Source organism: Ranitomeya variabilis, chromosome 4 (genome assembly GCF_051348905.1).
Source record: "Ranitomeya variabilis isolate aRanVar5 chromosome 4, aRanVar5.hap1, whole genome shotgun sequence".
Classification (NCBI taxonomy): Eukaryota; Metazoa; Chordata; class Amphibia; order Anura; family Dendrobatidae; genus Ranitomeya; species Ranitomeya variabilis.
This window is the reverse complement of record NC_135235.1, coordinates 688,386,290-688,411,246: the sequence shown is the minus strand read 5'-3', so window position 1 is coordinate 688,411,246 and position 24,957 is coordinate 688,386,290. Positions and strand designations below refer to the sequence as shown.

The 24,957-nt window shown below is 45.0% G+C and overlaps 1 protein-coding gene across 3 annotated transcripts in view; it reads right to left on the bottom strand.

The window, feature by feature from the left end:
• Nucleotides 1-24,957, bottom strand: part of LOC143767692 (oocyte zinc finger protein XlCOF8.4-like) — a 220,744-nt gene that overhangs the window by 163,064 nt on the left and 32,723 nt on the right. For 2 of the 3 annotated variants that reach the window (XM_077256179.1, XM_077256178.1), the window contains one exon: nt 4,666-5,797. The exons of the other annotated variant lie outside the window; for it this stretch is intronic. In XM_077256179.1, the coding sequence (XP_077112294.1) occupies nt 4,860-5,797 (938 nt within the window). In that variant the 3' untranslated portion in view covers nt 4,666-4,859. Of the gene's footprint in view, nt 1-4,665; nt 5,798-24,957 lie in introns of those variants that run through there. 3 annotated transcript variants of the gene reach the window in all.

Sequence of the window (24,957 nt, the reverse complement as noted above, 5' to 3'; positions counted from 1 at the left end):
TGCTAATGGTGGTTAGGCTCTTGGTGGTCAGATCTCAGAACGCTCTTTAACTCCTTAATCCCATATGACGTACTATCCCATCGAGGTGACCTGGGACTTAAATCCCAGTGACAGGATAGTACGTCATAGGCGATCGCAGCTGACATCCGACACTATTTGCCAGGAGCAGTCATGGACTGCTCCCGGCACATTAAGCCCCGGAACACTGCGATCAAACATGATAGCAGCGTTCCGGTGGCACAGGGAAGCATCGCGCAGGAGGGTGGTTCCCTGAGACCCTCGGAGCAACGCGATGTGATCGTGATGCTCCGAGGGTCTTCTACCTCCTCCTCCCTGCAGGCGCTGGATCCAAAATGGCCACGGGGGGCCTGCAGGGAGGTGGCTTGCAAGTGCCTGCTCAGAGCAGCCTACTTCAGTGCCTGAGTGATAGCTGATCTGACACAGTGCACTGCAAAATGTCAGATCAGCGATCTGACACTATAGTATGATGGCCCCCCTGGGGCAATGTTACAAAGTAAAAAAAAAAATATTTACAAGTGTAAAAAAAAAAAAAAAATCCTAAAGAAAAAAATTATATATATTGATCCAATAAATACATTTCTTTGTCTAAATAAAATAAAAAACAATAAAAGTACACATATTTAGTATCGTCGCGTCTGTTACGACCTGACCTATAAAACTGTCCCACTAGTTAACCCCTTCAGTGATCACCGTAAAAAAAAAAAAAAAAAACGAGGCAAAACACAACGCTTTATATCTACGCTATATTATCATACCGCTGAACAAAAAGTGGGATAATACGCAATCAAAAAGAGGGATATAAAAAACATGGTAACGCTGAAAACGTCTTCTTGTCCCACAAAAAATGAGCCACCATACATTGTCATCAGCGAAAAAATAAAAAAATTCTAGTCCTCAGAATAAAGCGATGCAAAAATAATTATTTTTTATATAATAAAAAAATAATAGATTTTATCGTATAAAAGCACCAAAACATTAAAAAATGATATACAGTGGGGCAAAAAAGTATTTAGTCAGTCAGCAATAGTGCAAGTTCCACCACTTAAAAAGATGAGAGGCGTCTGTAATTTACATCATAGGTAGACCTCAACTATGGGAGACAAACTGATAAAAAAATAATCCAGAAAATCACATTGTCTGTTTTTTTATCATTTTATTTGCATTTTATGGTGGAAAATAAGTATTTGGTCAGAAACAAACAATCAAGATTTCTGGCTCTCACAGACCTGTAACTTCTTCTTTAAGAGTCTCCTCTTTCCTCCACTCATTACCTGTAGTAATGGCACCTGTTTAAACTTGTTATCAGTATAAAAAGACACCTGTGCACGCCCTCAAACAGTCTGACTCCAAACTCCACTATGGTGAAGACCAAAGAGCTGTCAAAGGACACCAGAAACAAAATTGTAGCCCTGCACCAGGCTGGGAAGACTGAATCTGCAATAGTCAACCAGCTTGGAGTGAAGAAATCAACAGTGGGAGCAATAATTAGAAAATGGAAGACATACAAGACCACTGATAATCTCCCTCGATCTGGGGCTCCACGCAAAATCCCACCCCGTGGGGTCAGAATGATCACAAGAACGGTGAGCAAAAATCCCAGAACCACGTGGGGGGACCTAGTGAATGAACTGCAGAGAGCTGGGACCAATGTAACAAGGCCTACCATAAGTAACACACTACGCCACCATGGACTCAGATCCTGCAGTGCCAGACGTGTCCCACTGCTTAAGCCAGTACATGTCCGGGCCCGTCTGAAGTTTGCTAGAGAGCATTTGGATGATCCAGAGGAGTTTTGGGAGAATGTCCTATGGTCTGATGAAACCAAACTGGAACTGTTTGGTAGAAACACAACTTGTCGTGTTTGGAGGAAAAAGAATACTGAGTTGCATCCATCAAACACCATACCTACTGTAAAGCATGGTGGTGGAAACATCATGCTTTGGGGCTGTTTCTCTGCAAAGGGGCCAGGACGACTGATCCGGGTACATGAAAGAATGAATGGAGCCATGTTTCGTGAGATTTTGAGTGCAAACCTCCTTCCATCAGCAAGGGCATTGAAGATGAAACGTGGCTGGGTCTTTCAACATGACAATGATCCAAAGCACACCGCCAGGGCAACGAAGGAGTGGCTTCGTAAGAAGCATTTCAAGGTCCTGGAGTGGCCTAGCCAGTCTCCAGATCTCAACTGTATAGAAAACCTTTGGAGGGAGTTGAAAGTCCGTGTTGCCAAGCGAAAAGCCAAAAACATCACTGCTCTAGAGGAGATCTGCATGGAGGAATGGGCCAACATACCAACAACAGTGTGTGGCAACCTTGTGAAGACTTACAGAAAACGTTTGACCTCTGTCATTGCCAACAAAGGATAGATTACAAAGTATTGAGATGAAATTTTGTTTCTGACCAAATACTTATTTTCCACCATAAAATGCAAATAAAATGATCAAAAAACAGACAATGTGATTTTCTGGATTTTTTTTTCTCAATTTGTCTCCCATAGTTGAGGTCTACCTATGATGTAAATTACAGACGCCTCTCATCTTTTTAAGTGGTGGAACTTGCACTATTGCTGACTGACTAAATACTTTTTTGCCCCACTGTAAATGAGGTATCGCTGTAATCGTACTGACCCGAAGAATAGAACTGCTTTATCAATTATCAGTTGCACATATGTTCACAAATTTGACTTCATTATACTATGTATTGGCTGTACCTTGTGGCACCAGGCATCATAGTCATGTATATTTTGCTATAATAACCATATCCTATATTTGAGACAAATACCTGGAGTGTAACTTTAGTAATTTCATCCTATCTCCAGCAAGTATGTTGCATTATTTCTGTGTTTTCTAGCACTGTTTATATTTTTTATGTTTTTTAATATTTACTGTTTTGTGTATATTTCACGACAGATTTGGCTTGACAAAGGCATCACATTGCCGAAACGTTGCACCTGAAGCGTATCTGTGTATATCAACGTTCTGTTTCTTTTTGTATTTGGTGGACGTTTTGCCTCTTTTTTCATTTGATCACTGACCACATTTTGAGAGCTATAATTTTTCCACATTTTGGTCCACAGAGTAATGTCAGGGCTTGTTTTTTGCGGGACGAGTTGACTTTTTTGGTACCATTTTCGGGCACGTGACATTTTTTGATCACTTTTTATTCCGATTTTTGTGAGGCAGAATGACCAAAAACCAGCTATTCATGAATTTCTTTTTTTTTTGGGGGGGGGCGTTTATACCGTTCCACGTTTGGTAAAATTGATAAAGCAGTTTTATTCTTCGGGTCAGTACGCTTTTTTGCGGGACGAGTTGACGTTTTTATTAGTACCATTTTCGGGCACATGACATTTTGTGATCGCTTTTTATTCTGATTTTTGTGAGGCAGAATGACCAAAAAACAGCTATTCATGAATTTCTATTGGGTGGGGGCAGTTTTATTCTTCAGGTCAGTAAGATCAAAGCGACACCTCATTTATATCTTTTTTTATGTTTTTGTTGCCTTTATACAATAAAAACTATTTTATATAAAAAATCATTGTTTTTGCATCACTTTATTCTGAGAGCTATAACTTTTTTTATTTTTTCGCTGATGGCGCTGTATAGCGGCTTGTTTTTTGCAGGACAAGATGATGTTTTCAGCAATGCCATGTTTATTTATATCTGTCTTTTTGATTGCGTGTTATTCCACTTGTTGTTCAGCAGTATGATGATAAAGCATTGTTTTTTTTTGTTTTTTTTTACGGTGTTCATTGAAGGGTTAACTAGTGGGAGAGTTTTTTAGGTCGAGTCATTATGGACGCGGCGATACTAAATGTGTACTTTTATTGTTTTTTTTATTTATATAAAGAAATGTATTATTGGAACAATATTTATTTATTTTTTCTTTATTTAGGATTAAAAAAATATATATATTTTTACACAGTGTAATTTTTTTTACTTTTTTACTTTGTCCCAGGGTGAGGCATCGCTATATATTGTCAGATCGCTGATCTGACACTGTGCACAGCACTGTGTCAGATCAGCGACCTGACAGGCAGTGCAGGAGGCTTGCCGGTGCCTGCTCTCAGCAGGCGCCGGCATGCCACCTCTCTGCAGGACCCCGTGGCCATCTTGGATCCGGGGGCCTGCAGGGAGGACGGAGGAGACCCTCGGAACAACGCGATCACATCGCGCTGTTCTGAGGGTCTCAGGGAAGCAAGCAGGGAGCTTCCCTATGCCACCGCAACACTGCGATCTTGTTTGATTGCACTGTTCCGGGGGTTAAAGTGTGGGATGTCAGCTGTGATAATCAGCTGACACCCGGCCGCGCTCCCCCCTTGAGCGCGGCTGATCGCATATGACGCACTGTCCCGTAGATGGTCATGCTGGTCCAGGTCACCTCGACGGGATAGTACGTCTGTTGTCAGAAAGGGGTTAAAATGAATTTTTAATTTTTTCAAAGTTAAAATATAGTTATATCAAAAAGCCTTTTTTCTTTCAGAGAGCAGCTGTGGCCCTAGCTTCCTGTTGATGATCAATACATTCAAAGGCCGGGACGAGTGAAGCCAGCGCTGATTGGGCACAAGGCTCGTGTTATGTAACATCCTCACGAGCCCCGGGAACGTGAGTGCCAAGACCACTGGAAATGCGCCGGCACGGAAAGTGAGAATGAGTGTTTTTATTTGAAATAGGCCACGCATGAGGAATGACAAGGGGTTGTCCTAGTAACAGACATCCCTTTAAGAAATACAATTTTTGGTTAAAACATTTCCAACATTCTGTACATGAAAATGGTTTCTCCTCTTTGTGACCTCTCTGATGTTAAAGGGTTGATCTTAGTGTAAAACATTTCCAACATTATGAACATGAAAAAGGATTCTTCCCTGTGTGGGTTCTTTGGTGTATAACAAGATTGCATTTCTGGTTAAAACATTTCCCACATTCTGAACAGGAAAAAGGCTTCTCCCCTGAGTGGATTCTATGGTGCCTAACCAAACCTGATTTATGTTTAAAACATTTCATACATTCTGAACATGAAAAAGGCGTCTCCCCTGTGTGGGTTCTCTGGTGGCTATCAAGATGCGTTTTCCGGTTAAAACATTTCATACATTCTGAACATGAAAATGGTTTCTCCCCTGTGTGGGTTCTCTGGTGGCTATCAAGATGCGTTTTCCGGTTAAAACATTTCATACATTCTGAACATGAAAAAGGCTTCCCTCCTATGTGGATTCTTTGGTGTATAAGAAGATCTGATTTCTGGTTAAAACACTTCCCACATTCTGAACATGAAAAAGGCTTCACCCCTGTGTGGGTTCTCTGGTGCTTGACTAAATCTGATTTCTGTGTAAAACATTTCCCACATTCTGAACATGAAAAAGGCTTCTCCCCTGTGTGAATTCTCAGGTGTCTAACAAGATGTGATTTGAGCTTAAAAGATTTCCCACACTTGGAACAAGAAAATCTTTTCTCCACTATGTGAATTTTTGGATGTTTAAGAAAAGACTTTTCAATGGGAAAACAGTTTGTATATTCTGAACATGAAAATGGTTTCTTTGAATTAGGAGTATTTCCGTTTTTAATGCTTATTTTCTGACTCTGATTTTGCTTAGTTGTTGCTAATGAATCAGAAGACAGGACCTGTTTTAAAGGTTCACATGACAGATCTTTGCTGTGAAGGCATGATGTTATATCTGGAATAATGGCATTCTCTTCAATTGTAGCCAGTGGGATCTTAAGATCATCTGATTTAAAAACTGAGTATGTCAGCTGTCCCTCTGATTTCCTTGTAGAGTCATCTGCCAAGAATAAAACAAATTATTATTTTAGAATTCCATTTAACATTTCTACTTAAACGGTCTGTAAAAATGGCAAGTTATGTAAAAATATTGAATTATTCATCAATACAATGACAGTTCACAGTCGAATATAAAACCTCATAGGATGAACCAGTAGAGCATGGTGCTCAACTGTTTGCTCACTCGGCCTCCCAAATATGGAATAAAAAGCCACCAAACAATCTTATGTAGACGAACATAATACCAATAAAAACTTCTATTCATTTCACATAAAAAAAAGCCCCCCGCCAAAGTCCATCATTTGTCAGCGGAAAAACAGAGGTTTCCACATTATTAGTGGCTTAAAGGCTCTTGAAAAGCAACATGGCTTCCATAAACCAATCCAGCAATATCCACTCTCCCAGAGTGAAATTTTCTCCTCGTTTATGAGCCTTGCAGTGTGCCCAAACCACATTTAGCATCAAAAAAAAAAAAAGAAAAACACTTCTGCAGGCAGGTGCAAGCAGTGGCACCTGCACTGCACCATAATTGCATAAATTAATTTGCTGTTTTCCTGAAGTTCCTAAAAACAAATCTGTTTGAAAATGGCATCGGCCATGCCTGCGCAGTAGCAGCTTTTGGTGATCTGATAGCTACTATTGCGCATGCGCCATCTTACTAGACCAAAAAAAAAAAATTCCTGCTCCAAGAAACCGCGGCCGGAGCTTGCACAATAGCAGCTTTTGGCAATCGTCGATATCTGCTACTGCGCAGGTGGTGCCATCTTGGAGAATTTTTTTTCTCTAGCAAGATGTCGCCGCCGTCGTCTGCGCAATAGCAGCTATCAGATCACTAATAGCTGCTACTGCGCAGCCGGCGACATTTTCACATAGATTTTTTTTCAAAGATATATATTATTCATTATGTAAACTAGTGGGCAGGTCACTGAGGGATCCATACTGATGAATACCTAATCAGAGCACCATATGAAGACGCCCACAGGCCGCCCTGGAGCACGAGCATTTAATTAACTCAAAACTGAAAATAAAGATTAAACAACAACCACAAGATGGATTTCATTACAAGGTATTATTTTAATCAGTATAACGGCGCCAACCTGACAGTGTCTGTAGGTTACTATGCACAATCCTGCTGACAGGATCCCTTTAAAGGGTGATGAGCAAGACAAACGGAATAGATAGTGCCAAGCCTGTTCGTTGTAGCCATCTTTTGAGCTGCCAGGTGACCATGAACAGTGCTCCCATTATGTTGTGTCTGCAAACAATTTAAGTAATATCTGGATTCAATACCTAAATGGCCCTATTTCCCTTCTTAACCCTGCCATGTGCCCAGGCAGCAGTGTACAACTGTATATAGGGTATTATCGGATTCAAGAGAAGTTGTAAAATAATTTATGAGGTCCATCTGTTTGCTATTCCACTTTGTCAAACTGAAAAAAATTGGGACTTATATTTTGGGAAGAATCCTAAAATTATCACCATATAGAGTGACATGTCAGATTTGAAAAATGAGCCCTGATTAGGAACACAAAACTAGCTGTGGGAAGTGGTTAAATCAGAGCATTTGGGGAACTAACTACTGTAGTCAAAAACGGTGAAAAATCTACTAAAATGATCACCTCAACAGTCTTCATCAGTAAAAAATGAGTAACTAGTGGTGAAATCTCTCTGGGGTAATTAGAGTATGGGGCTTGGTGGCTCTTGGCAATCTAAACTATCGTAAGAGACAATATTTTCTGTTAGATGAGTTTCAAGAAGAAATATTAGATAGTCAAATATAAGAGTAGAGAAAGTATCAGTGCCCCCATTTCAGGAGAGATTGTGCAATTTTCTGAATTCCTTATGATCGAAAATAAATTGTAATTTATGACGTGGAGTGAATCCATGAAACCAGGGCTCGAGCCAACACATCTCCTGGTGTGAATAAATGTATATTACAGCCATCAGCCACGCACAGCTTAGAGGCATTTTATGGCACAGGTGTAAAGTCTTTTATGTAGTTTATCACAATCCTGTTTGAAGTTAGTTTGTTTTAAAAAAAAATTGAAAAGTCAGGATAAAGGGAAACTCTGTTGCCTTTGTACAGAAATTCACACTTGGCCTCACTGTACATTTACTGTTGTCGACATAAAAGCGAAGTTTGGTCAGAAAGACTGGACCTGACCGGATTCAGCGATGTCTTCACTGGTAACCAGGGTAAACATCGGGTTACTAAGCGCAGGGCCGCGCTTAGTAACCCGATGTTTACCCTGGTTACCAGCGTAAATGTAAAAAAAAACAAACAGTACATACTCACCATCTGATGTCCGTCAGGTCCCTTGCCGTCTGCTTCCTGCTCTGACTGAGTGCCGCCGTACAGTGAGAGCACAGCACAGCAGTGACGTCACCGCTGCGCTCTGCTCTCACTGTACGGCGGCACTCAGTCAGAGCAGGAAGCAGACGGCAAGGGACCTGACGGACATCAGATGGTGAGTATGTACTGTTTGTTTTTTTTGGTAACCAGGGTAAACATCGGGTTACTAAGCGCGGCCCTGTGCTTAGTAACCCGATGTTTACCCTGGTTACCCGGGTGCTGCAGGGGGACTTCGGCATCGTTGAGGACAGTTTCAACAATGCCGAAGTCATTCCCCTGATCGTTGGTCGCTGGAGAGAGCTGTCTGTGTGACAGCTCCCCAGCGACCACACAACGACTTACCAACGATCACGGCCAGGTCGTATCGCTGGTCGTGATCGTTGGTAAATCGCTATGTGAGACGGGGCCTTTAGTGTGTGGTGACCTGCGAAGGGCTGGGATCTTATGTTGAGGCGAGATCCCGATGACAGTGCATATTGTTAGAAGCTGTCATGTGGGACTGCGTTGTATCCCTCATCTGCTGGAGCCATTGAAATAATCCAAGGACTATTTTTATATTTCCCTGGTGTTGGATTACCGGGTGGCGCCCCCGGGTCGGCTCCCTTTGTGTGGACTCATTGTGGACTCTGTAGCATTACCCTCATTTGTGCTGCCCAGCTCCCTGTTCCAATAAATCTCATTAGATTGTTTATCGACCTGGTGTTTCTTCCTTCTCTGTTGCACACCCCATCACAAACTGGTGGCAGCAGTGGGATCAGAACAGAAGGAATGGAGGACAGCGGCCCCTCAATGTCTGGAACCGGAACTTCAGGATACAAGAACTGGACTGTGGGGAGCCTACAAACAAAGGCTGAATTAGAAGTCTGCTGTAAAGGACTGACCAAGGAGCAACGAATTTGGAAGGAGCTTGCCTGCAAGATGGCACTGAAGGATTCCCACAGTAAAGGGAGGAAAGACAGGAGTTGCTGGTAAATACCCCAAAAAGTCAGTGGGTTGTGTGGTACAAGGAGGAGAAGGCATTGCCTGGAGATGAGGTCACCATGGAATATAAGATGGATGCCATTCGTAGAGCTCAAGAGAGGACATTGCTGGAGAGAAAGATCGCTGTGGAAGTAGCTGGAAGCCCTAGACAGACTGTATCCACAGCATTCACCATGACAGCATTCCCCACAGTGTCCCGCCCGCAAAGACTTTAAGCTGTTTAATGAAGCTGCAGGCAACATTGAGGGCTTCTTCCAGGACTTCGCACATCAATGTCGATTAATGGAAATCCCGGAAAGGGAGCGAGTCAGACATCTGGTGGGGCTCTTAGTGGGTGGTGCTGCAGAAGCCTATAGAGCTATGGACCCCCGGTGGAACTGTGAGTATGGGGAGGTAAATGAGGCCATTGTAGAACATTATGCGGTAACCCCAGACACTTATAGGACTCAGTTCTGCTCTTTAGCCTGTGATGGGGAAGTGTCTTTCAAGATGTATGCCCACAGACTCAAAAAAGTATGTCATCGCTGGCTGGAGAGAGAAGGGGCCTTAACTTGGGATACTTTCCTCCAGGTCATACTAAAAGAGCAGTTCTACACCAAATGCCCCGCTAAGATCTGGGAATGGGTGCGTAAGAGGAAACCAGAGACAGTGGAATGAGCTGCTGCTCTAGGTGATGAGATTCTCACCATCAAGCCTCAGTGGAAAAAACTAGTAGTCGGTGAAATAAACAGTACCAACTTCCCAACTCTGGCGGCCCCTTGCCATTCAGCCTCCAATGTTCACTGTCCCACTAGATTACCAACTCACGGTGAACCCCATGTGAATGTGCCTTCCATTACTCCTGCCTCATCTTTGGCAATACGGCATGGAGGAAAAATCGTAGAACGCAGGTGTTATGGATGTGGGCAGCCTGGTCATCTGCAAGCCCACTGTCCAGGTGTCCAGAGGCAGAACAGCTACATAACCCCTTTTCCTATCCATTTTCTACAGGCACCTGCAACAGGAGAAGAGATGGATTCAATCTCTGATGATTTGCCAAGTGAGTGACTCTGATATATTGGCTCCCCTACCAGGAGTCTATGGGGTGCGAGCCACAGCCACCTGTTCTTCTGATCTTTAGCACAAAGATCTACAGAAGGTCATGCTGGATGGCCAAAAAGTTGTTGGCTTTCCTGACATTGGGGCTTTTCTCACCATAGCCGATCTCCGAGTAATTCAACCAGAAGCAATTCAAAAGGGACCAGGGATTGCCACTGAATTGGCTGGAGGTGCTCAGAGATATATTCCAAAAGCGAGTGTGGTCCTGGATTATGGCCTTGGGGCAAAACAATGCATGATCAGTGTGATGAGCGGCCTTCCTGCAGACGTTCTTCTAGGAAATGATGTGGTGATAGGGTATTCAGAGACCTCCACGGCTTATCTTTATATATGAGGATTCTAATAGGACTTGTATTTCACCTCTCCTGCTGAGTCACTGTGATCTACAACGGTGATGTTGTATTGCTCAAAAGGGAGGCTAATATGGGTGTTGGTAACAATCAAATAAAAATGAATAATGATTGTTGTCCATATTAATTATCTACATTTCACATGAATAAAGATTTTAGACAATCAATAGTGTGCACGCAATAAGAATATGTACGCCCTTCCTAAAAGGGTATATAACGGCAGAACCTGTTCAATAAATTTCATGGCTTCTTAAGCAGATACAACCTGTTTCTGTTTGAATCAATCCTAATATTTGACATCCATCCAATATACCTTATGGTCTATTTGAGACCAACCTAAAATTTTGACATCCCTGGGTGGGCTGGTCAAAACGGAAGACTCCCAATATCTGAAGTCCGGCAACCGCAGGCTGGGGATCAGAGGACACACAGACCAAATCCCGGGAAGGTAATAACTGTAGTTTCTTACAAACTCTCTCCGTGCCTCCGCTTGTCTCACAATCTGCAGACCGAGCTCCGGGTATGCTATAGTCAAGTCTTTCTACACCACCAGCCCATATTGTTTGGCAAAGAACAGTAGACTATCCTAGTGATGCTTAAAGGTGTATGTTGGATTGGATAATTTTCTGTGCTGCTATTTCTGTTATGTGTTCTGTTATATGTCTAGCGTATGACTGAAGTATGAATGTATGATTCAACCTTGAGGATACAGACCAGTTCTCTGGTGGTCTGCCTCTAGAGACGGTCTTTCCATGATAACTGGCTTGCCAGGATTCATGTGAGGAGATGTCTCTGATGGTGTACTGTTATGATCTGGTGGCCTAGGAGCAGCATAAGACGTACACTGGAGAAGGTGGTATCTGTACTGACCGCAGACCCTGAACTTAACACCGCAACTAGAAGTACCCGTGGGATGTACCTACCGATCCTAGACACCTCGACACAGCCGGAGGACTAATTAACCCTAAAGATAGAAAAGGGAAAACTACCTTGCCTCAGAGAAAATGCTCAAAGGATAGACAGCCCCCCACAAATATTGATTGTGAGAGGAGAGGAAAAAACATACACAGACTGAAAACAGGATTTAGCAAAGGAGGCCAATCTAGCTAGATATGAAGGATAGGACAGAGTACTATGCGGTCAGTATTAAAATACTAGAAAATATCCACCACAGAAAATACAAAAACTCCACATCTAACTAAAGACATGGAGGGTATATCTGCCTCTCCAGAGATTCCAACTTGGCTGCATAAATCCTTACACAGATTAAGCTGGACAAGAAAAAAACATGAAATGCACTGAACAATAAGGCCCACAACATGTGGCTGCAAAAACAAGCAGAACTTATCTTTGTAGAAATGAACAGCAAGCAGGAGAGACCAGGAAGGGATGTGAATCCTCCAGAAACAATGGACAACTGGCACTGACTAAAGGGTGAAACCAGACTAAATAGCCCAGTCCGAAGTGGAAACACCTGATGACTGCTGTGAAGGACAGACAGCAGCGCTACCACTTATAACCACCGGAGGGAGCCCAAGAGCAGAATTCACAACAGTACCCCCCCCTTGAGGAGGGGTCACCGAACCCTCACCAGAGCCCCCAGGCCGATCAGGATGCGCCAAATGGAAGGCACGAACCAAATCGTCAGCATGAACATCGGAGGCAACAACCCAAGAATTATCCTCCTGGCCATAACCCTTCCACTTGACAAGATACTGAAGTCTCCGCCTTGAAAAACGAGAATCCAAGATCTTCTCAACAACATACTCCAACTCCCCATCAATCAACACCGGGGCAGGAGGATCAACAGAGGGAACAACGGGCACCACATATTTCCGCAACAAAGATCTATGAAAAACATTATGGATGGAAAAAGAGGCTGGAAGGGCCAAACGAAAAGACACTGGATTGATAATCTCAGAAATCCTATAAGGACCAATAAACCGAGGCTTGAACTTAGGGGAAGAAACCTTCATAGGAATATGACGGGAAGACAACCAGACCAAATCCCCAACCCGAAGCCGGGAACCCACACGCCGACGACGGTTAGCAAAACGCTGAGCCTCCTCCTGAGACAATACCAAATTGTCCACAACATGAGCCCAAATTTGCTGCAACCTGTCAACCAGAGTCCACCCCAGGACAATCAGAAGGCTCAACCTGCCCTGAAGAAAAACAAGGATGAAACCCAGAATTACAAAAGAAGGGTGAAACCAAGGTAGCAGAACTAGCCCGATTATTAAGGGCAAACTCGGCCAGTGGCAAGAAAGCCACCCAATCATCCTGATCGGCAGACACAAAGCATCTCAAATAAGTTTCCAAAGTCTGGTTAGTTCGCTCGGTTTGGCCATTTGTCTGAGGATGAAATGTGGAAGAAAAAGACAAATCAATGCCCAGCCTAGCACAAAAGGCCCGCCAAAACCTGGAAACAAACTGGGAACCTCTATCGGACACAATATTCTCCGGAATGCCATGCAAACGAACCACATGCTGAAAAAACAACGGAACCAAATCAGAAGAGGACGGCAATTTAGACAAAAGTACCAAATGAACCATCTTAGAAAACCGGTCACAAATCACCCAGATAACCGACATCCTCTGGGAAACAGGAAGATCTGAAATAAAATCCATAGAAATATGCGTCCAAGGCCTCTCAGGGACCGGCAAAGGCAAGAGCAACCCACTAGCGCGAGAACAGCAAGGCTTGGCCCACGCACAAGTCCCACAGGACTGCACAAAAGAACGCACATCCCATGACAAAGAAGGCCACCAAAAGGACCTACTAACCAAATCTCTGGTACCAAAAATCCCAGGATGGCCAGCCAACACAGAACAATGAACCTCAGAAATCACTTTACTAGTCCATCTGTCAGGAACAAACAGTTTCCCCGCTGGACAGCGGTCAGGTTTATCAGCCTGAAATTCCTGAAGAACCCTTCGTAAATCAGGGGAGATGGCAGAAAGAATCACCCCCTCCTTCAGAATGCCGACCGGCTCAAGGACCCCAGGGGAATCAGGCAAAAAACTCCTAGAGAGGGCATCAGCCTTAACATTCTTAGAACCCGGAAGATACGAGACAACAAAATCAAAGCGGGAGAAAAACAGGGACCATTGGGCCTGTCTAGGATTCAGCCGTTTGGCAGACTCGAGGTAAATCAGATTCTTATGATCGGTCAAGACCACAATACGATGCTTGGCCCCCTCAAGCCAATGTCGCCACTCCTCAAATGCCCACTTCATAGCCAACAACTCACGATTGCCGACATCATAATTGCGTTCCGCAGGCGAAAACTTACGGGAGAAGAAGGCACACGGTTTCATCAAGGAACCATCAGAATTCCTCTGAGACAAAACGGCCCCTGCCCCAATCTCAGGAGCGTCAACCTCAACCTGAAAAGGAAGAGAGACATCCGGCTGACGCAACACAGGGGCAGAAGTAAATCGGCGTTTAAGCTCCTGAAAGGCAGAAACAGCCGCAGAGGACCAATTCGTCACATCAGCGCCTTTCTTCGTCAAATCGGTCAGGGGTTTAACCACACTGGAGAAGTTGGCAATGAAACGGCGATAAAAATTAGCAAAGCCCAAACATTTCTGAAGGCTCTTCACGGATGTGGGCTGGATCCAATCATGAATGGCCTGAACCTTAACCGGATCCATTTCTATAGATGAGGGAGAAAAAATGAAGCCCAAAAAAGAAATCTTCTGTACAACAAAGAGGCACTTAGACCCCTTCACAAACAAGGCATTATCACGAAGGATCTGAAATACCATCCTGACTTGTTTCACATGAGACTCCCAATCATCTGAAAAAATCAAAATATCATCCAAATATACAATCATAAATTTATCAAGATAATTCCGAAATATATCATGCATGAAGGACTGAAACACAGATGGAGCATTAGAGAGTCCGAATGGCATCACAAGATATTCAAAATGGCCCTCGGGCGTATTAAACGCAGTTTTCCATTCGTCACCCTGCTTAATACGAACAAGATTATATGCCCCTCGAAGGTCAATCTTAGTAAACCAACTAGCCCCCTTAATCCTGGCAAACAAATCAGAAAGCAAAGGCAAAGGGTATTGGAATTTGACCGTGATCTTATTCAAGAGGCGATAATCAATACAGGGTCTCAAGGAGCCATCCTTCTTGGCAACAAAAAAAAAACCTGCTCCCAATGGAGAAGAAGATGGCCGAATATGCCCCTTCTCCAAAGACTCCTTAATATAACTCCGCATGGCGGCATGTTCTGGCACAGACAGGTTAAAAAGTCGGCCCTTAGGGAACTTACAGCCTGGAATCAAGTCAATAGCACAATCACAGTCCCTATACGGTGGAAGGGAACTGGATTTGGGCTCATCGAAAACATCCTGGAAATCTGTCAAAAACTCAGGAATTTCAGAAGAGGGGGAGGAGGAAATTGACATCAAAGAAACGTCATCATGAACCCCCTGACAACCCCAACTAGTCACAGACATAGATTTCCAATCCAACACCGGATTATGCACCTGTAACCATGGAAACCCCAGCACAATAGCATCATGCAAATTATGCAACACCAGAAAACGACAATCTTCCTGATGGGCTGGCGCCATGCACATGGTTAGCTGTGTCCAAAACTGAGGTTTATTTTTAGCCAATGGTGTAGCATCAATGCCCCTCAAAGGGATAGGACTCTGCAAAGGCTGTAAGGGAAAACCACAACGTCTGGCAAATTCTAAGTCCATTAAATTTAAAGCGGCGCCTGAATCCACAAATGCCATGACAGAAAATGATGATAATGAGCAGATCAGGGTCACAGATAACAGAAATTTAGGTTGTACAGTACTGATGGTAACAGAACTAGCGAATCTCTTGGGTCGCTTAGGGCAATCAGAAATAACATGAGCAGAATCGCCGCAGTAAAAACACAACCTATTCTGACGTCTGAATCCTTGTCGTTCAGCTCTAGACACAATCCTATCATACTGCATAGGCTCAGGACTCCGCTCGGAAGACAACGCCATAGTGTGCACAACTCTGCGCTCACGCAAGCGCCGATCAATTTGAATGGCCAGAGACATAGAATCACTCAGACCAGCAGGCGTGGGGAACCCCACCATAACATCTTTAACGGACTCAGAAAGACCCTTTCTGAAGATTGCCGCCAAAGCATCCTCATTCCATTTAGTAAGCACAGACCATTTTCTAAATTTCTGGCAATACGATTCTGCCGCTTCTTGACCCTGACACAGGGCCAACAAGGTTTTCTCAGCATGATCCACAGAATTAGGTTCATCATACAAAAACCCCAGCGCCTGAAAAAAGGTGTCTACATTAAGCAAGGCCGGATTCCCAGATTCCAGGGAAAACGCCCAATCCTGAGGTTCGCCACGCAACAGAGATATGACAATTTTAACCTGCTGGATGGGATCTCCCGAGGAACGGGGCTTCAGAGCAAAAAACAGTTTACAGTTATTTTTAAAGCTCAAAAATTTGGACCTGTCCCCAAAAAACAGATCAGGAGTTGGAATTCTAGGCTCTAAAACCGGAGTCTGAACGATATAATCAGAAATACCCTGTACTCTAGCAGCAAGTTGATCCACATGAGAAGCAAGTCCCTGAACATCCATGTCAGCGCCAAACTCCTGAGCCACCCAGAGGTAAAGAGGGAAAAAAAACACAACAGAGTACAGAAAAAAAAATGGCTCAGCACTTTCTTTCCCTTCTTCTGAGATGCGGTTAACTCATTGTTGGCCAGTTGTACTGTTATGATCTGGTGGCCTAGGGGCAGCATAAGAGGTACCCTGGAGAAGGTGGTATCTGTACTGACCGCAGCCCCTGAACTTAACACCGCAACTAGAAGTAGCCGTGGGATGTACCTACCGATCCTAGACACCTCGACACAGCCGGAGGACTAATTAACCCTAAAGATAGAAAAGGGAAAACTATCTTGCCTCAGAGAAAATCCCCAAAGGATATACAGCCCCCCACAAATATTGACTGTGAGAGGAGAGGAAAAAACATACACAGACTGAAAACAGGATTTAGCAAAGGAGGCCAATCTAGCTAGATAGGAAGGATAGGACAGAGTACTATGCGGTCAGTATTAAAATACTAGAAAATATCCACCACAGAAAATACAAAAACTCCACATCTAACTAAAGACATGGAGGGTATATCTGCCTCTCCAGAGATTCCAACTTGGCTGCATAAATCCTTACACAGATTAAGCTGGACAAGAAAAAAAACATGAAATGCACTGAACAATAAGGCCCACAACATGTGGCTGCAAAAACAAGCAGGACTTATCTTTGTAGAAATGAACAGCAAGCAGGAGAGACCAGGAAGGGATGTGAATCCTCCAGAAACAATGGACAACTGGCACTGACTAAAGGGTGAAACCAGACTAAATAGCCCACTCCGAAGTGGAAACACCTGATGACTGCTGTGAAGGACAGACAGCAGCACTACCACTTATAACCACCGGAGGGAGCCCAAGAGCAGAATTCACAACAGTGTACACAGAGAAAACTACGTATGTACTCTTGAGGAGTGATAGAGATGCGGTGTTAAAAGCCGATCGAATTGGGATAGGTCCTCTGCATTTCTCTCCGGTGACCCAGTGAGGTGCTCTGAGTCAGAGCATAAGTCTGTCTTCTGCCTTGTCTTATATGTGCTAGCTACTCCCATATGGTCCCAAGAGATCTTGAGAGAGAGTTTTGATCATACTGGTCTGCCTATTGTTAGTTTGTTCTGCTCGCTGGTTGATGTATAAGATGTCTGTGTATGCCAAGACTTAAATCTGCCGAACGTGCTGTCATGCTCCCGCTCACCTCGCCGCTTGTAACCTGTGATACTCACCGCTCTGTGGAGTCTCGGCGCATTCCTGCTCGTCCCCGGGCTTTTCCTCTCGCACGGCCGGCTCCTCCTTCTTCTCGGGCACGCGCACTGGGTTCTGCAGCTCGCGCGCACTCGTTCCTCGCTGATCCCGGACGCTCTTGCTTCTCCGCTCTGTGCTCCTCTGCCTGCCTCTTTCTCCAGCGGTGCCTGTTGATCATTTGTATACTACATGTGATTCTGGCCCCACGTCCTTCGGACATCCCATCCTCCAGTCTGCTCCTGTGGCTTACTACCCTTAGTGTGCCTTCTTGTCTGGTTTCCCTCACCTTACCTCTCTCCTTTGTTTTCCTTTACAGTTCCGCTCTCCCTGAGTCTCCGGGTCATCCTTGCTGCCTAGCCTTTGTCTCCCCAGCCGTCCGTCAGCTTTCCTTTCCCATCCTTGTGTCCCGTTCTGCTTTTGTTCCTGCCGTTTTTACCTACATCCCTGCTCAGTCCGTTTTCCTGTACTCCAGCCTTGTCATCCCTTTTTTCCTGTCATCTTCTTTAGGTACCAGCTGCCGAGGCAGTAGTCTCCGCTGTCGCGGTCCAGCGGGTTCACCTTTGGAGATCCTCTAGCATTCTCACACGTTGCATTTCTCAATAAGGGGTCATAAGGATTTAGTGACATTGACTCTGGAATAGTCACATTGGCCAAGTCACAAATCATTGTTTTAGAGGTCTGCACACCTATGAGTTGATAGAGTGCGCTGAAGTCAGTCTTAGGTACCGCAAGTTGTGGGCAATAAGGGCACTATAGAAGCCAATTCAGGGGCCAGGAGAAGTGGGCATAAGTGGTGCTGCATGATAAGGAGCACATTAGAATATTATCCAGAGAGAGGATAGGGAGAAATGAGGAATGTAGAAAGCCAGGGGCACCAGGAGGTGGGGTTGCAGTGCATATGACATAGTGAAGGAGAGTAAAGGTCACGAAGCTGTAAAAGGTATTAACATTTGTTTTATCAAATAATTGCGTGTGGAAGAAGGTGACTGATATATGAGACTCCTTGAATGAACTGAATAACCGTATGCAAGTAATAAGGGTTTAAAAATCCTGCCTGTATAAATAAGTCCAATTAGGTGTGATCCCTGGCACCAGGGATAAAACAAAGGAACACTAACAAGTGAAACTGTCACGGGGCTATCGCGACAGAGAGGTTCCAGAGAACCGCAGCGCTCTGGGCCTCGTTCACACACGATGAACAGAAGCTCTTCTCCTGAATTCTGACCTGGCTGTCTTGTGCCAGCAGGGCAGGAGTTAAACCTTGTTGCTGAAGTTGCTGAGTGCTTGGACTTTCAGCTGAATTGGTTTTCGTAATCTCCTCTCCTATATAGACTCAGCCTTGACTACAACTGTTGTCAGTGATCAGTTCTGCTGCCTGGCTTGGAGTGAGAATGAGCGTGCTGTTAGGAGCTTGGAGGTTTATTTACAGAGATTGTTGTCTGCTGTTTTGGTTGCATGTTAAACTTGTTTTCCTTCTTAGTTTTTTCCCCCCTCTTTCCTTCTCTGTGTTACTTCTGTGGCTGTGTGAGCATTTGGTGAGTTTGAGATTTTAGTTACCTTGTCTGCTTCACAGGGGATGCAGCAGCCTGGGACACTGGCGAGGCAGCCCAGGTCATCGGCTGGGACAAGGATGGCACAGGACCAGGCAGCGGTGGTCATCAGGTTCCTAGCTACGGCAGTCAGGCTCTGGGCATCGGACTTAGGAAGGAACTCAAGAGGGATGGTGCAAGCACCGCCGGACTGGACCTGGGCCAGACGGGGTTAACACCGCATAGCAGACTGAGCACAGCGTAGTAAAAGCTCAGCAAGAACACCAGACTCCTTCTCTAAAAGAAGAGCCCAGGAAGTTCACAGTCACTGGGTACGGGGTGTCAGACACAAAAGGAATTCAGGAACTTAACTCAGAGGACACAGTTCAGACAGGGTCAGGTACTGTATATGCAGCCTCCAGGATAGGCGGATCTGGGTACTCCCCAGAACAGGCGGAAAAATGAGACACAAACGGATCTGGGTATTCTGCCCCCAGAGCAGGCGGGATCTGGGTACTCTGCCCCCAGAACAGGCGGAAGAACGAGACACAAATGGATCTGGGTATTCTGCCCCCATAGCAGGCGGGATCTGGGTACTCTGCCCCCAGAACAGGCGGAAGAACAAGACACAAACGGATCTGGGTATTCTGCCCCTAGAGCAGGCAGGATCTGGGTACTCTGCCCCCAGAACAGGCGGAAAAATGAGATACTAATGGATCTGGGTACTCTGCCACCAGAACATGCGGAAGACAGGTATCAGCTCTCTCAGAACAGACTGCAGACAGAACGGGAGCTAGATACCTCAAACACAAGGCTAGACTCAGAAACATAATGCAATGCTCTGGCAACGCCCAACAGGAAAGAAAGAGTTTATATAGGAGCTACCCCTCAGCAATAGGCTGGGGAAAGCAACACAGGTGCACACACAAACCTTAAAATAGCAGGCTAGGTGTGGCCTCACGCACCCTAAGCACAAACAAAAACCATTATAGCACAGTCAGCACAGGAACTGAGGCTTAGGGCACCTGGCAGTGACTGCAAGCCTGAACACACGTGGAAGTCATGCACCAGCTGCAGAGGACTTTGAAACCCGGGGATAGCTTCCACAGCAGCAGCCAGAGACTGCACATGCGGATGGTCATGCAGCAGAGCAAAGACATCACAACACATGTGCAGCTACGCAGCAGAGCAGGGAACTGAGCTGCTTCCATACAGGTAACAGACAACAGTATCCCTGCACATTAGGGGGAGAGGAGAAAGGGTTAAATCAGAGAAATGCAATGAATATAAAGCCAGAAACCAGATCGCAGCAGGATTTAAATCAGTTTTCTTTTGGTGGGTTACACTCAATAAAAATGTGGACTTGATAAATTACAATATCATCTAGATTCCTTACAGAAAAATCAAACCCTGAGGGTGTTTCATCAGTGACAGGCTGCTTTCTCATTCTGACCAGGTCAGACCACAGTAAACCGACATCATGTGGACACTCCGGGCATCCGTCCTATACAGCAGGCTCCTTACTGGGTAACAGAATCAGTTAAACACCATGTAGCAGGAACTGGAGATGTTACAGCTGGGGGTAATTCAGGCCTCCCATAGCCCTTGGGCCTCTCCTGTGGTGTTAGTACCCAAGACAGATGAGAGTACTCGATTTTGTGTGGGCTATAGATGAATAATTGACCATACCATTAGTGATCCTTATCCAATGCCCCGTATTGATGAACTTCTAGACCGGCTAGCTGGGGCCCGATATGTCACTACCTTAGATCTCAGTAAGGGATATTGGCAAATCCATCTAATGGACGGAGGGAGAGAAAGGTCGGCTTTCATAACCCCCTTTGGTCTGTATGAATTTCTAAACATATATAGACAATTGCCACAAAGGACAAAGTGATGCCGCGCTTAGGGGTTAAATGTTTTGTATTGTATTGATAAACGGCAGGTAGCCGGTGTCCGGGTCCTAGTAAATGCCTGAGATGTAGCTGTAAGAAACTAAAGGTGTAGATGGGATCCTAACTCCTTGGGATCTGCAGCGGGACGACCAGCGATTCTACACATAGGGTAAGCACCCTCCTGCAACGCAGCAACTGCACATCTATATGTATAAATGTCCCATAACTTTGCCAGCATCTATCCACGCCTCGAGCTAGGTATACACCCATCTACACCTTTAGTTTCTTACAGCTACATCTCAGGCATTTACTAGGACCCGGACACCGGCTACCTGCCGTTTATCAATACAATACAAAACATTTAACCCCTAAGCGCGGCATCACTTTGTCCTTTGTGGCAATTGTCTATATAATTTTATCCCAGGATAGGCACAGATCCTGTTTTAGTGATCCCAGCAGCTAGGGGTATCCAATTGACCACCCATTCTCCCTGTCACCACCCTTTTGTCCTCAAGTGTGGTGAGCGCCAGTGTGTCTGTTTTTTCTGTTACGAATTTCTAAACATGCCTTTCAGAATGAAGAATGCCCCTGCAACCTTTCAGAGAATGGTAGACCAGATCCTCCGTTGATGTGGCGACTTTGCTTGTGCCTACTTGGATGATATTGCCATTTTCAGGGGACTGTACTCAGCCAGGTGAATGCAGCTGGGGAGGAGCACCCCATTGCCTACCTCAGCAGGAAACTGCTGGATCGAGAAGTGGCCTATGCAACCATTGAAAAGGAATGCCTGGCTGTAGTACGGGCCCTCAGGAAACTCAGACCATATCTGTATGGACGAGAATTCACTGTGATTACTGATCACAATCCACCCACTTGGTTTAACAGAATCTCTGGGGACAATGGATGCTTACTACGATGGAGCCTGGCTCTTCAACCCTATAACTTTACAATACAATATAGAAGAGGCAGCCAACACCAAAATGCAGATGGATTGTCCAGGCAGGAGGAGCCCTGAGTCCTGTCAGCCATGACCACGTATACTTGACCAGTAACCTGTAGAAGTCACTAGTCCGTACATAAATTGAGGGGGGAAGGGGTTGTAACAGCATGATTGTTTATCGGCCTGGTGTCTCTTCCTGCTCTGTCGCATACCCCGTCACAGACCATATGAGCACTATCAGTAGCACAGTAGGAAGAGAAGCAAGATTTATCCAATAAGATATCAGGGTTCTAGGAAGCCAACACCATCTCGGCAGGTAACAGTATGTGTCTTCTAATTCTAGAGGGTAGGTGAATCCTCCAGGTTGTAAGTTCTATAGAAACACCAAGGTTACTTACCGGTAGCCGTTTTTCCAGAACCCATGACAGCACACTTGAGAGAGAGAGATCCGCCCAGTCAGGACAGGATAACTACTGAAATAAAAAAATAAAAGAGTGGCACCTCTCCCCCGCTTCAGTTGGGTTACAAAGCATGAGAGGACCTCCGGTTAATTACACAAACAACATTACATTATATAAACAAAAGGCACCCAAACTATAGTGCACATCCAAAAAGTGAGAAGGGGGGAATATACGGGTGTTGTCATGGGTTCTGAAAAAACTGGCTACTGGTAAGTTGTCTTGGTGTTTTCCCTTCACCCATGACAGCACACCTCAGATATTTTTTGAGAAATGGAACACCTTAGGGAGGGATTACCACTTGCAGCACCTTTCTACCAAAGGTTAAGTCAGCAGAGGATAACAGATTCAGTCTGAAGTGCCTAAAGAAGGTAGATGGTGAGGACCAGGTAGCGGCCTTACAGATCTGATCAATTGATACCTCCACCTTTTCTGCCCAGGAGGTAGTCACGGCTCTGGTGGAGTGAGTCTTAATGCCTTCAGGAACCAAAGCGCCACTCACAGAGTAAGATAAACTAATGGCCTCCCTGATCCACTTGGCAATGGTACTTTTAGACACCCTGTACCCCTTTCTGCTACCCTGGAAGGCTATAAATAGGGATTGGTCACTTCTCCACTGACTGGTCATGGACATATATTCTAACATGGACCTCCTCACGTCTAAGGTATGGAATTTTTCTACCCTTGGATTTTTAGGGTTATTACAGAAGGAGGGTAAAGTGATCTCTTGGCTCCTATGGAATTTAACAGCCACATTGGGGAGATATGCCAGGCTTGGCCTTAGAAAAATCTTGTCATCATACACCTGTGTGTAGGGGGGACATATAGACAGGGCTTTTATGTCACTCACCCTACGGGCTGATGTTAGGGCCACTAGCAACATTTTAAGCATAAAAATTTTTGCAGATAACTCTCGCAAGAGCTCAAACGATTCCCTAGTTAGTGTCTCTAAAACTAGGTTAAGGTCCCATGGAGGAATTTTTGGAACTAGAACCAGTCTTGATCTACTACAGGATCTTATAAATCAGGACACCCATCTATTAGATGCTAGGTTGCAATTATACAAGGCACCCAAGGCCGACACCTGTACTTGAGAGTATTAGTTGCTAACCCTAGTTGCAATCCCGACTGCAGAAATTCTAGAATGGCTCCTACCAGATCTTCATCCCCCAAGGGCGGCCCTAAAAACTCCAGGAATCTTTTCCATGTTCTACCATAGATCCTTGAGTAATTGACTTCCTACTTTTCAACAGGGCGGAGACTAGCCCTGGTGAGAACCCCTGCCGACTCAGTAATGCCCTCTGAAATTCCATGCTGCTAGATCGAAGCCTATCACTTGAGAGGGGCACAGTGGACCCTGGGAAAGAAGTCCAGGATCTCTGGTAGAATCCATGGATCGGTAACAGACATTAATCTAAGAAGGGAGAACCACGGTCTCTTCGGCCAGAATGGAGCAATGAGAATCACCTTCGCTTGATCCTCCCTGATCTTCTTCACGACTGATGGAATCATCGCTATTGGGGGAAATACACAGGCCATCCTGAACTTCCATGGTATCTGAAGGGAATAAACTGTGAATGGATTCTCCCTTGGGTTTATCAAACAGAAGTTCCTCACTTTCCTATTGTGTAAACTGGCAAATAGATCTATCTCCGTTCGTTTCTTGCGACTCAGGAAGTCTGCTTTTGTGTTTTCTATTGCCCGTATGTGAAGTGCAGTAAGGGACAGTAGGTGTTGCTCCGCCAGCTGGAGTAGGAGGTTTGCTGCCCTTATAAGGGTATGGGACCTCGTTCCCTCCTGGTGGTTTATATAAGCCACGACTGCGCGATTGTCTGACATGACTTGGGCATGGCGATCCCAGAGGAAGGGGAGAAAGTGTCTCAAGGCTCTTCCACAGCTCTTTCAAGTACAAACCCTGATCTCTTTCTAGAAGAAACCAGGTCCCCTGCTCTGAGACCTCAGATGTTCCCCCATCCGGTATTACTTGCATCAGTCGTGATGATGTCATCCACTGGCCTTAACCACTGGACTCTTGATGACAAATGCTCTCTTACTGTCCACCACAATGAATCTCTTATTGTCAAAGAAAGATGTAACTTTCCCTCTAAATGCCCTTTTAATGATCTCTGTGCCGACAGGACCTCACACTGTAGCTGCCTCAGGTGAAATTGGGCCCATCTTACTGCATACAAGATGTTAGGGATCCTAGAAAGGACATCGCTTTTTTAGTGTCATTCTTGGCTGATGTATTGCTGACAGAGTCAGGGCCATTATTTTGGCTATTTTTTCCTCTGGGAGGAGACAGATCTGGCACTTGGAGTCGAGAACCAACCCCAGGAAGGATAGTATCTAGTGATGAGCGAGTGTACTCGTTGCTCGGGTTTTCCCGAGCACGCTCGGGTGACTTCCAAGTATTTATGACTGCTCGGAGATTTAGTTTTCATCGCGGCAGCTGAATGATTTACATCTACTAGCCTGCTTGATTACATGTGGGGATTCCCTAGCAACCAGGTAACCCCCACATGTACTCAACCTGGTTGGTAGCTGTAAATCATTCAGACCTTCGTCACCTGCTCTGCACAGTGATCTTCCGACTATAAGGACGTCGTCCAGGTACGGGATGATAACGATGTCCCAAGAACGAAGGTAGGCCATCACCTCCGATAGTACTTTGGTAAATACTCTCGGAGCAAC